Source organism: Protopterus annectens, chromosome 1.part0 (genome assembly GCF_019279795.1).
Source record: "Protopterus annectens isolate FY-2018-M chromosome 1.part0, PAN1.0, whole genome shotgun sequence".
NCBI classification, from domain to species: Eukaryota; Metazoa; Chordata; order Ceratodontiformes; family Protopteridae; genus Protopterus; species Protopterus annectens.
In genome coordinates, this window is record NC_056725.1 from 467,635,530 (window position 1) to 467,648,456 (window position 12,927).

At 37.9% G+C, this 12,927-nt stretch overlaps 1 protein-coding gene across 2 annotated transcripts in view; it reads right to left on the minus strand.

Annotated features, from left to right (window-relative positions):
* LOC122792944 (RIB43A-like with coiled-coils protein 2) overlaps positions 1–12,927 on the minus strand; it is a 582,834-nt gene that overhangs the window by 430,607 nt on the left and 139,300 nt on the right. For both annotated transcript variants that reach the window (XM_044060542.1, XM_044060534.1), the window contains exon 3: positions 2,899–2,980. In XM_044060542.1, the coding sequence (XP_043916477.1) occupies positions 2,899–2,980 (82 nt within the window). The remainder of the gene's footprint in view (positions 1–2,898; positions 2,981–12,927) is intronic.

Consider the following 12,927-nt stretch of genomic DNA (forward strand, 5'->3'; position numbering starts at 1 on the left):
CCCACACTCCAGCTGAGAATCGAATGGGAGAACCTCTTGCTGTGAGGCAACAACGCTACCGCTGCACCACTGCGGCATTAGGAGTCACTATTTAAAAAGGAATGGAATATGATATATGCAAACACACTACTGGGGATTTCTATGAAGCAAGGGCAGAAAAGCTAAGTCAAAAGATGGTGCCTTTCTACATCAGGTTTTTGATTCCTCTGTAATTAAGCAGGAGTGGTAGGGAGGTGTGCAGGTTCAAGATAGGGGAGGGGGATAAACACAAAGTAATACAAGGTTGTGAGCCAGAAAAACTGAACTAGGCCAGCTACTAAGAAAACAATCAGGGAAACCAAGCTCAGTCAGTTCCAGGTCAGTGTAGTGCAGTATCTTCCTAATAACTACAAATCTTGCGCTACTAATCTAGTACAGTGTGGTGAAAAGGGCCACCACTTCCATAGGGAAAAGCAATTGAAGTATGGGCTGCAGGTATATAAGAAAGTAGTGTTAAGTAATTGACCTAGGAGTACAATAGGAAAAGAAAAATGGGGGGGGGTGCATGCTTACAGTAAAAGGCTATAGTAAAATGCCTTCAGTTTAGAGGACAGATTAAATACAAATCTAACATACACTAGTGTAGCTGAAAGCACTTTAGTGTTCCACTGATGCAGGGTCTAACAGCGCAGGGCAACCAGACAGCTTTTGGTTTATTGCAGTTTAGCCAAGACAAAGAATAAAACTTTTGCTGAGGAGAACTAGTGTAGCTGAAAGCACTTTAGTGTTCCACCAACACAAGGACTCACAGTGCAGGGAAACCAGACAGCTTTTGGTTTATTGGAGGCTAGCCAAGACACAGAATAAAACTTTTGTTGAGGGGAATGCAAGCACACTACCGGGGATTCCTATGAAGCAAGGGCAGAAAAGCTAAGTCAATAGATGGTGCCTTTCTACTTAGCAGCCTCCGGCACACACCCCTGCTTAACTGTGCTTAGCTGAGCACAAACAGGCAATGCTAAGCTCCAATCCACTTAAACATGCTATGAAACACCCCCTATTAACATTAGCTATCTGTTCTGCCTACACCAACACAGTTCTAGCCCTACCACAGTTAGTACCTATGGACATTGTGGCCCTTTTTGCTATTTAATAACCCTGGCTCATTTACATATACCTAATTGTGTATACCCTGGATAAAGCACCACACCAGGGCTTATCTCCTTAGTTACCACTATAACCTGCCATTGTATGATTCTGCATGCTGGCCACTATAATGCAATAACTTTGCATACTTTTATATTTCAATTTTACACTTTTTATTTATTTTTTTGAAAAATAGCATATTTGTGCATCACTGTGCACCACTTAAACATGGCATATGTAATTAAAAAAAAGGTTTCATTTTTGATATATCGCATTACTTTTTCAACTCAATGGTCATAGTTTTGGTCATCTATACAACCTTTTAATTGGGCTATTACAGCGCTTGTTTAAGTTTTATAATCTGGTACACTGTTTGTAACAAGAGTACATTTTTCCTGCTGACAGGGCACCTACATGGATGCCTTTCTGCTTCCTGAATCAGAGGTGATTTGCATTCTGCTGACACCTCCATGTTCGAGCAATGTCCGCACACTCCTGCACACCCCCAGTCCTGTTTCATGGATCAGTCGGTGGCTATATTACGTGTAAAAGTTCCATGTAGGGTTTATTGAATTACACCCCCCAAGTAGTTCATATCCTGTTTCCCAGCTCAAAAGAATCATTTCCTTAGTTACAACCATTTGCTCCCCCAATATTTCTGACAGAGAAATTTGCAGGGAATTTTTAAAATCTGCCAGCTCATTACACTCCCAAAAAAAAATATGTTCCCAGTTACCTCTTTCTTCCCCATCACACTTCCAACATTTACATTCTACCTGAGGAAAATTTCTTTGAAGTCTGCTTGGGATACAAAATACCTATGCAAATATTTCCAAGCAAAAAATACCAAACTTTCCGGACTTTGTTGCATACTTGGGAGCCATATATATAACCTCTCAGTGTTCCCTGTAAATTGCTTCCAATCCAATCTTTTCCAACTTTCCTGGATTCATTATCTCTTATTTTATGTTATAGCAAAGTATACATATTCTACATGTTTTGACAGGCATGTACATATTTCATATTCTGTTGTTTGCTCCTGTTATGGTAGTAGATGCTGATAAATAAAGAATAACTATTTGCACTTTTTTACATTAAGTGCCCCTGTTAGCCCCCCCCCCCCCCACCAGCCTTCAGCTACTTCTAGCACCTCTGATTAAGGGGCATATATCAAATGACATTGCTGAAGCAGCAGTGTGACATGAGTATTACTCTTGCAAAGAAGGATGTCTTAGTACTTGAAAATCAGTTGACACAATCACTGACATCAGTGAGCAAAACTCCATTTGTTATATTAACTGGTACAAGAGTTCTCTCTAAAGAAAGAGACTACCAGAAACATGGTTATCTTCAAGGTTACTTATTATTATTAGCCAAATACTGAGGAACATGGGACAGTGATGCTGTCAATTTATATTACTTTATAGAATTTTTGAGAACATTTACGAGACATAACCAGCTAAACTACTCACATAGGTTCATAAGTGTTTACTAGGCTAATGACCACAAGGGCCTTTTTAAGCCTAGCCATGTATCCCTAAGAGGAAAACACTATTATAGAGTAACAAGGCATCAGAAGAAAAACTGATACCAGGCCGCATACTTAATACTACGCATATGATTGTTTGTTTTAATTTAGTGAACGCTAAAAATATGTTTTCAATTAAATTTAACTCCACTTTACACATACATGCATAGAAACACAGCTTAGAAACCATCATGATGTAATATTCCTATTTCCATAAATGATAATAAATTGTTAATAAACATTACCAAATGCTTCATTGACTGCCTTCTCTCTTTCCTCTTGTGACTTTCTCTCTGCCACCTGGTTCGCCAGGGTCTCCACATCAACCTGCATAGCAAACTACATGTCAGTGTCATAGAAGGCAACTAATGTTCGCAGTAGTAGACAGACACAGACCAAGAATTGTCTTTTAATCAGATGTATTGAAAATACGATAAGATAGTTGTGTACTCTCTAAGGAATTAGAGATCTGAGAGTGATGGTGACCTTAGCTATACCTAAAAGTCAACACGAAGACGGGATGGTACTCACAACACGACAGTATTAAAGAAATTGGAACATTTACCACATCTATGTTACATAATTAGACAAAAAATTGTATTTCTTTCAAATTTATTGCTTAACAAAATAAGCATATCAGAGGTTGTTGCTGTGTTGATGATTCACACTATGAATAAGTTAATACATGTTTCTAAAGAGTATGATCCACTTTAGACAGAATGAATATCTTCCTACCAAAGTCCCCTCAAACCAGCATTGATCTTTTGTCTAAACTCTTCTCCATCAGGCAGCCCAGCCCACCTTCTATGATTTCTCCCTTATCTACCTATAGGTAGCCCAGAAGAAGGGGATTGTTTCACTCTTAACCCTCATTGGTTCAACCTCATTAGTTAAAGATCTATCAAGGAATGGAAGAGAAGAACAGACTGGACAATGGGGTGCCTCCCCTTTTTTTTCTTGTTTTCTACATCAGATAGCACATATTTATTTAACAGCAAGATTTATGTGCTGCAGTTTCCCATGGCAGGGCTAGCCACCTGGCAGTGTGAACATTGGCTCTAGGCAATGCTCATTGTTGATCTCACATTCCAACATCATGTACAAAAATGGGAAAAAGGGGGTTGATGCCAATACCAATCTGTGTGCTGCACTTTAACAAAGACACTCCTACTTATAAGACAGCCCAGTAGTCAGTAACGTTTTACCCATTTCATGATTTTCATATCCTGTATCTAGCTCCCAAACATACATCAGAAATCTATACAATCAAACAGGCTGTGAACCAAAAACATGTATGGGAGAAATAACAAGAGATATGCATATACTCACATGGGCATGAGGCCTTCCTAGCACTTAATGCACCAGTGGGGTCACTGTACTTCAAGGAACAAAAAAAAAAAATCCTTCCTTGGCAGTGACCAAAATTCAGTGGAGTGCTCCTTTTTTATTATGTGTGCTTTCCCACTGTGCTTGCTGACCAGAAAGCCTCCATTAGCCATGCCATTTCACAGATTCATGGGTACTTACTAGGCTACTGATTTGTGATGATCTTAAGCAGTTTAGCCTTACATTCCCATAGTAGTTTTTAGCCATTCTATTTTGCGTGCAAATGAGGATATGCTGATACATTTCCCTTAGCCATGAGGAACAAGGGTGCTTAACCAGGGGTGAATTCGCAATTACCAATACATTTGTCCAAATTATGTTTGAAGAGAGTAAGATAAGTACTTTGCTTTTATGTGGAGTGGAAGATAGTGCCATAGAAGTGGTATTCTCTGTGATATAGACCTGCCTCTCCAACATGTTCTATTTATTTTGTAAAAGAGATTGAGATCCCTTGAGCAGGTGGTTATGATACTATTGGACATATGAACATGTAATAGGTCTGACAGAATATTCAGTCCCCTGTATAGATATTTCCTAGTGAAAACAAGAGCTGTCTGGGGGAGACCAATGTCCATGCAGTCTCGGTACTGGTTTGCGCGCTCACCAGCATCCTGTCAATGAGGGCATAAATAAAAACACAGTTTGGATGAAATGAAGGGAAACTTTATTCAGCCACTAAAATAAAAGATAAACACTTTTATCTACTGAATTTTTTAAAAGATATGCTGCCTTTTTCAGATCAATGTTAATTCCAGATTAACAATAATTCGTAACTGTATTTCTTAAATTTCTTAATTGAACAGTGCTAAACTCAAGTGCAGTTTCAACAAAAAATAACTTCCCACCTGTAAGCTGAAAAGTGTGACTTACTTGTCGGTCAGGTTGTAGTGGGACAAGAAGGTAGTAGGCTCAGTCTAAAAGGTGGGTTTGGGAAGTAAGTAAGGAATGATAGAGATAATGGGAATTGATTCTGAGATCTGAATTTGGAAGTGAAAAATTATGTGGATCGATCGCATTGGAGAGGCTTTGTGTGTTCACTCAGGTGCTGGGCTTCGTCAGCTCAAGTGACCAAGATGGTGGACTTTTGAGAGGATTGCAAAAATTGTGTATGTCTATGTGAATGGCATAACCTCAGTGATGTGCAGGAACCTTAGTGAACAAAATCCTGTTCATAATACCAAACTCACATCAGTTGCTGGGATATGGGAACATATGGTCTGTGTTAAACTAATTAAAACCACAAAGTACTAAGTAAGTAAACAAACTAGGTGAAAACAGGATGACAATAAAAATCTGCAAACTCTTCCAAACTGTGCAAGCAATATCAGCACATATATTTCAATATATATATATATATATATATATATATATATATATATAAATATATATAAAATCTCATAGTCCAGTAAGACTGAAAATTAAATAGGATGCAAGCAAACTAGAGGGTGGTGAAAAGTATGGAATATTATAGCAATAACTGACAACATGGGTGAGGTATATTGAAGATTTAACCCATGGCTAGTGTGGTTTAATCATAAGGACGAAGCCCCAGTGATTAAAAAAAGCCAACCATGGGTAAATCTTCAATATACCACACCATGGAGTCAGTTACTGCTATTATAAAATGACATTATTTAAGAAAAAATGACTTATTTTTCTTAGATAATGTCTGTATGACAGCTCTGTGGTGTTCTTACGCTTTTGTTGGATATCCTGCTGCTTTTTTGATGGGCTGTGCATTAGTATGGGGATATCCTGCTGCTTTTTTTGATGGATTGTGCATGAGTATGGGACTTACTTTCCCATGCTTACACAGTACATCAGTGCTTTGGAAAGGAAACAATGGAGAAAGAAAAGTCTCCATTGCTCCTTTTTTTTTTTTTAATAAGGTTGAAATTCAGACACGTTAGAGGCACGAGAGAGACAGGATGGAGAAAATACAAGAAAAATCAGGTATGTTTCCTTAGTTTTGAATAATGTACCTGATTTCCCCAGTATTTTCTCCATGTTGCCTCTCTCGTAACTCTGGACTATCTGAAATTCTAATTTTATTTATTTATTTATTTTTATTTTTTTATGGTGAAAACTTAAAAAGTTATAGCATATAGTAATGGAAAAAAGTTTGGGTGACCAGATTTTTTTTCCATTGGTATATGGTCAATTTACAAAGAGTACGCTAGATGGGCTGATCAATCAGCGTGCTCATTTTTGAATGTTAATGACCAGTCATTGTATAATAGTGGATGTTTAGTGAGAGATGATAAAATAACAAACATAGTGCATAAGCTGGAAGGGAGAAAGCTGTTAAGGAGTAAACTCTGGAAAACATTAGCTCATCTCAGAGGTTCAAGGTGGCATAGGTACTAGAAACACAGCAGGAGAAATCAAGCTCATAGCGGATGTGACAAAACTGGAGTTGGGTCTAGGAGTATGTTGGGGAGGAGAGAAACAAGAGTATTACAGAATGGGAATGGCTAAACACTTACCTGTGTTCCTCCAGTACATGTAGCAGATTAGGTGGCGTAAACATTTGGAATACTTATAAATCCACATAAAAGTATCCAAAGGATCCAGATAAATGTTCCACTTAACAAATATAAGGACCCAGCAAACAGAAGAAAGATGGAACAAATCGATGGCTCCAGAATTGGCACAATATAAAATATTTTATTGAACAAATGTGAGCGCTTTTACAATTAATCTAATTGTTTCATCAGACGTTGAGAAACACAAGACAGAGGTACATTTAAATATGCAGTATTACATCACTTCCCTTGATTATCCCTTGTTTCCTAGTATATCCCACTTAGAACCTTAAAGTAACATCACATAAAAGTCATGTTGTCACAACCTAATAACCTATGAATACATCTCATATAAGCCATAAGATATGTGGAAAAAACATTTAGAAAAATCTAAAAATATGCATATATATATATATATATATATATATATATATATATATATATATATATAAACAAACGTAAAATGCATAAAACTTAGACGCATATATATTATATTACTTTCACTAATACAACTTCATTTCTAACTAGCTAAGAATAAAACAACAAACTGATGTAGCAATACTATATGTGTGTGTGTGTGTGTGTGTGTGTGTGTGTGTGTGTGTGTGTGTGTGTGTGTGTGTGTATGTATATACTGTATACTCATTCAAGCCTACACATGCATATACATATATATATAAACATATTAGAAACAGAAATAATAAAAACAAACATGTATATAAACATATTGAAACATATGCAAAAAACTCAGAATATACAAATGCAAATAATAAATAAATAAATACATTGTAAATACAGGTGAGTGTGTCCCCTCCTACCTACGAAGTAGGCTGGATTTTAATAAGGGTTTAATAGGAACCTTGTCATTCAGACCTTTCCCAGAATCTGCCCTCAAGTCTTATATCCACCTAGTCTTGTTGACCTCTGTTCTGTTCCTAACGTCACCAACCTTCCATCTATTCTGGTCTTTTATATAGCTAAAAATGTGAACTGATGTGTATTGTTATTCTCCTGGACATGTTTCGCCAATGCATTGGTTATATCCATGTTCCCTATATTATAATAATGCTCTCTAACACTGTCCCTTACACGTCTGTCTGTTTTGCCTATGTAAAATGATTCACAAACCAAACAATGTGCTAAATAGACTATATGCACAGAGTCACACTTAGCTTCCTCCCTGAAAATATATTTCCTCTTAAAATCAGGGTGAAAAAACTCATGTGATGTATCAATGTATTTACAAAAATTACAATCACCACATGGTATGGTGGCTTTGATCACATCACTGGAGCTACCAACTCCTCCATTCATTGGGTAGCATAACAGTCTCTTAAGGGACTTCATATTCTTATATACAAACCTGGGTCTTCATCCTATAACCTTTTTAATCTGATCATCAGCTACTAAAATTGGCCAGAATTTTCTATATATATATCCACTAGTTGTCTCACATTACTGGAATAACAAACAGGCATCCTAACAACTGCACCTCCTGTAACCATCTTATTATTGTTATCATTGTTATTATTACTCCTGGAACTATCCATTCCCCTCTCCTCTACCTCAGAGAAATATGGTCTGGCTACCGTATCCCTCAGCCCTCCCACACTCCTCAGGGTGTCACAAACGTTCCTTCTATTGTAACCCCTTTTAACAAATCTATATTCAAGACCCCTCATTTCTTGTTTAAAGGCCTTCTCTACACTTAATCTTGACACTTTTATTCCTTGTCCTTTCGCAGATTAAAAAGGTTATAGGATCCAGACCCATATTTGTATATAAGAATATGAAGCCACTTAAGAGACTGTTATGATGTGATCAAAGCCACCATACCCTGTGGTGATTGTAATTTTTGTAAATATATTAACATGTCAGGTGAGTTTTTTCACCATAATTTTAAGAGGAAATATATATTCAGGTGGATGGCAATTGTGACTCTATGCATATAGTCTATCAAGCACATTGTTTGGTCCATGAATCATTTTACATAGGCAAAACTGATAGACATTTAAGGGACAGGGTTACAGAGCATTAGTATAATATAAGGAACATGAATATAACCAATGCATTGGTGAAACATGTCCAGGAGAATGACAATATGCATCAGTTCAAATTTTTAGTTATAGAAAAGACCAGAATAGATGGAAGGTTGGGTGACGTTAGGAACAGAACAGAGGTCAACGAGGCTAGGTTGATTATAAGACTGACGGCAGATTCTAGAAGGGTCTGAACGACAAGATTCCTATTAAACCCTAATTAAAATCCAGAACACTTCATAAGTAGGAGGGGACACGCTCACCTGTATTTATACTGTATTTATTTATTTACTTATTATTTGAATTTGTATATTCTGAGTTTTTGTATATGCTTCAATATGTTTATATACATGTTTGTTTTTATTATTTTTATATATATGTATATGCATGTGTAGGCTTGAATGAGTATATATATATATATATATATATATATATATATATATATATATATACATACATACATTAGTTAGAAATTAAGTTGTATTAGTGAAAGTAATATAAAATATATGCGTCTAAGTTTTATGCATTTTACATGTTTATATGGGCATATTTTTAGATTTTTCTACATGTTTTTTCTACATATCTTATAGCTTATAAGAGATGTATTCATAGGTTATTAGATTGTGACAACATGACTTCTATGTGATGTTATTTTAAGGTTTTAAATGGGATATACTAAGGAACAATCAGTTTGTAGTTTTATTCTTAGCTAGTTAGAAATGAAGTTGGATTTGTGAAAGTCATATAATATATACGAGTCTAAGTTTTATGCATTTTACATGTTTATATAGGCATATTTTTAGATTTTTCTACATGTTTTTTCTACATATCTTATGGCTTATATTAGATGTAGTCATATGTTATTAGATTGTAACAACATGACTTTTATGTGATGTTATTTTAAGGTTTTAAATGGGATATGCTAAGGAACAAGGAATAATCAAGAGAAGTGATGTAATACTGCTTATTTAAATGTACCTCTGTCTTGTGTATCTTAATGTCTGATGAAGCAGTTAGATTAACTGTGAAAGTATTCACGTTTGTTCAGTAAAATATTTTATATTGTGCCGACTCTGGAGCCATCGGTTTGTTCCATCTTTCTTCTATTTGGAATACTTAGACGCTATCCTCAAAAAAAGGAAGCCAATCTGGTGGTCCCCTGCCATAAACAAACTGTACAACAGAAGGAAGAAACTGTTGCAAAAGTGAGTAAAATCCCATGAGTGCAGGAGCTCCCTGTTCAGCCTCAGTAAGAAGCTGAGATCCCTTATAAGATCCTCCAAAGCTAGCTACGAAAACAAAATTGCCACTAAATCCAAGGACAACCACAAAGCATTCTATAGCTATGTCAAGAATCTAGATGGCAACACCCAGATCTGCTCTGAGTTACAGCACAAAGACACGAAAATTACAGAACCAACTGATATTGCCAACATCCTGGCAGATAGGTTCAGTGCTAACTTTACCCCCCTCTCACCCCCTAAAGGGCCCATATCTATACAAGAAGAATGCAACTACGCAGGTAAAAAGCTGCACTCTCTAAAGCCAAAAACACAGCATCCATGGGACCGGACAACATCCCAGGCTGCATTTTACACGAACTTCAGAACAAACTGGCTCCCCACTTAAGCACCATGTTCAATAATAGCCTCGCATCAGGCTTTGTGCCCACTGAATGGTGCACAGCAACAGTTATCAAACTCCACAAAGGGGGAGCCACCACTGATCCCGGGAACTATCGACCTATTAGCCTGACGAGCCTGGTCTGCAAGGCCATGGAACATATCATGGAACTCATAAACAAAGACATTGGTAACTTCCAAACTCTGGATCCCACCCAGTTTGGGTTTGTGAAAGGCAGGTCATGCCTCCTGAACCTGATTGACTTCTTTGAGGCAGTCACCAAAGCCATGGATGAGGGTAAGGTGGTTCACACAGCCTATCTTGACCTTGCCAAGGCTTTCAACACCATCCCCCATTCTGGAATTATAGCTAAACCCACTAAACTAGGTATAAATCCCTACCCCACAAGATGGGTTGCCAACTGGCTCACTGACAGAACCCACACTGTAAAAGTTGCAGACTCCAAATCTGACCTCAAAGCAGTGACAAGTGGAGTACCACAGGGTTCCATCCTGGGACCTCTCCTGTTTGGTATCTACTTCTCTGAAGTACAGGCTAACACAGAAGGCCTCTGGCTAATGAAGTTCGCAGATGACTGCAAACTAGGAGCCATAGTCAAGTCCCCAAATGATGTGGACATCCTACAGAAGGGCCTCACTGAGACAGATGCCTGGTGTCAGAGCCATGGCCTCAAGCTCAATGCCAAAACGTGCAGTGTCATCACCTTTGGTAAAAACTATGAACTACCACACAGGCAGCAATCTACTTAACACCGAATGCGTGCTAAGAGACCTTGGGACCCAGGTGGACAGTAGTCTCTCCTTTGATAGTCACATCGCCACAGTAGCCAGGAAGTCCTTCTACGTGGCACACCTCATCATAAAAGGGTTCTCATCCAGGAAAAAAAGAGGTCATTGTTCCCCTCTACTCGTCACTCATTAGACCCATTATAGAGTACAACGCCCCTTTTGGAATGTACCTCACAAGACATCTGCAGCAGCTGGAAAGGCCACAGAAGTACCTCACAAAGAGGATTAATGGCCTCAAACAAATGCCCTACATTGACCACCTCAAAAAACTCCAGCTTTACTCCGTAGCATATCGCCTACTCCGTCCGAGGTGATCTCTGCCTAACATATAAAGCTATGTCAAACCCAGAGCTGTTGGACATGCTACACCTAAAGAAATCCCAATCCCTCCGAGCTACACGCTCTAGGGACCTAAACCTTGTCACCACAATAAACAGGACACACAGGAGGGATAGATTCCTGTCCCAGAGACTTCCTATACCCTGGAACAAGCTACCCATCTATGTCAAGCAAAGTTCTTCATTAGCACTCTTCAAGAAAAATCTTGATGAGTGGATGGGAAATAGGAAATACACCCCAGGGATCACTTCTGTGTCTCTGCTGGACAGTGGCACAGGAAAATAACTTTCTTGGGTGGCGTAAGCTATAGAACCTTGTTGGCTAGGCTTATGTAGGCCCTTGGGCCGATAGCCTAGTACCTACCTATGAACCTATGAAAACCCTCAGACAAGTAACACGTGAACCAAGCTGTGAATGAAAATGCATTTCAGAATGCCATCTTGCCAGTATTGTGAGTACTCAGATGGCTAGGAAGGTTGTATTTTCAGACAATATATAGGAAACATTAAACAGCATAATGATAAAAAAAATACAAAAACTGGAATCCATTACCAGTGTGCCTCCTGTACCCTGGCAGTTTAGTTGTGTTAGCATTGTATGTTATCTATAGGAAAATATAATGGTAAAACATTCAGATAAGTATGATATGTACCAAACTGTAAACAGAATATAATGAAAGTCTGAAAGCTCAAAAGAGATGATCACAGAAGATTGCATCCTCTGAGCTGTTAAAAGAAAAAGAAAATAAAATACTGTCCTCCAAGGTTACTTTAAACACAGCTGGATAAAGTTATTTGGATTTTAATCTGTTCTGCAGGCAAAGCGTTTAGGCAGACCTCCAGCTGCAAGTTTCCCCATAAAAGCCATGATCAAAAAACAAACAGGATCCCTTAAATGAGATCGTCTTTCCTGGTGCCCAAAGGATAGAGAGAAATTTTTCTTATAGGAGGTAATTGCAAAAGTGGACCAATATAGCATGTGGGAACCTTTATCAGTGTTGTGGTAGAAAAAAAAACATGGTGTGCCTGCTCAAAAACAAACTTGTTTAAATGTATCCCTGTCCATTTCAATAGCTTCCCCATAATAATTTTTGCACAGTTTGGCCTTGCTTTCTTTTCAGGAAAAATAGGAATTTGGATGTTCTTCCTCCTAGCTCAATCCTCAGTCTGCCTCCCTGGTTTCCAATAAATACAGCTTTGGCTGCAATTCCACAGGCTGATGATCATTCCCCAATACAACATTATCTACTTCGGCAAGGTGGTCGGATTGAAGTGTTAAAGCTTCTTTCATTTCTGTTATCTTTTTATCTAATCACTCAATATATTGCAAGACAGAGACAAAAGGAACTAATCTTTTATAGTTCTACTATAATTATATCCATCCAGTGAAGCAGTGGACTCCAGTCAATCAGTTTGTACTGTCATGATAGCACAGCTGTGAGGCCTAGATTATTGTTCATATCAGAATGAGTAAGCTCTAGCAGACCTTTTGCCAGATACTCAGCCAAAACAGTTTTCTTTTTACTTGTGCTATTGCACTTATGAGGCAAATGG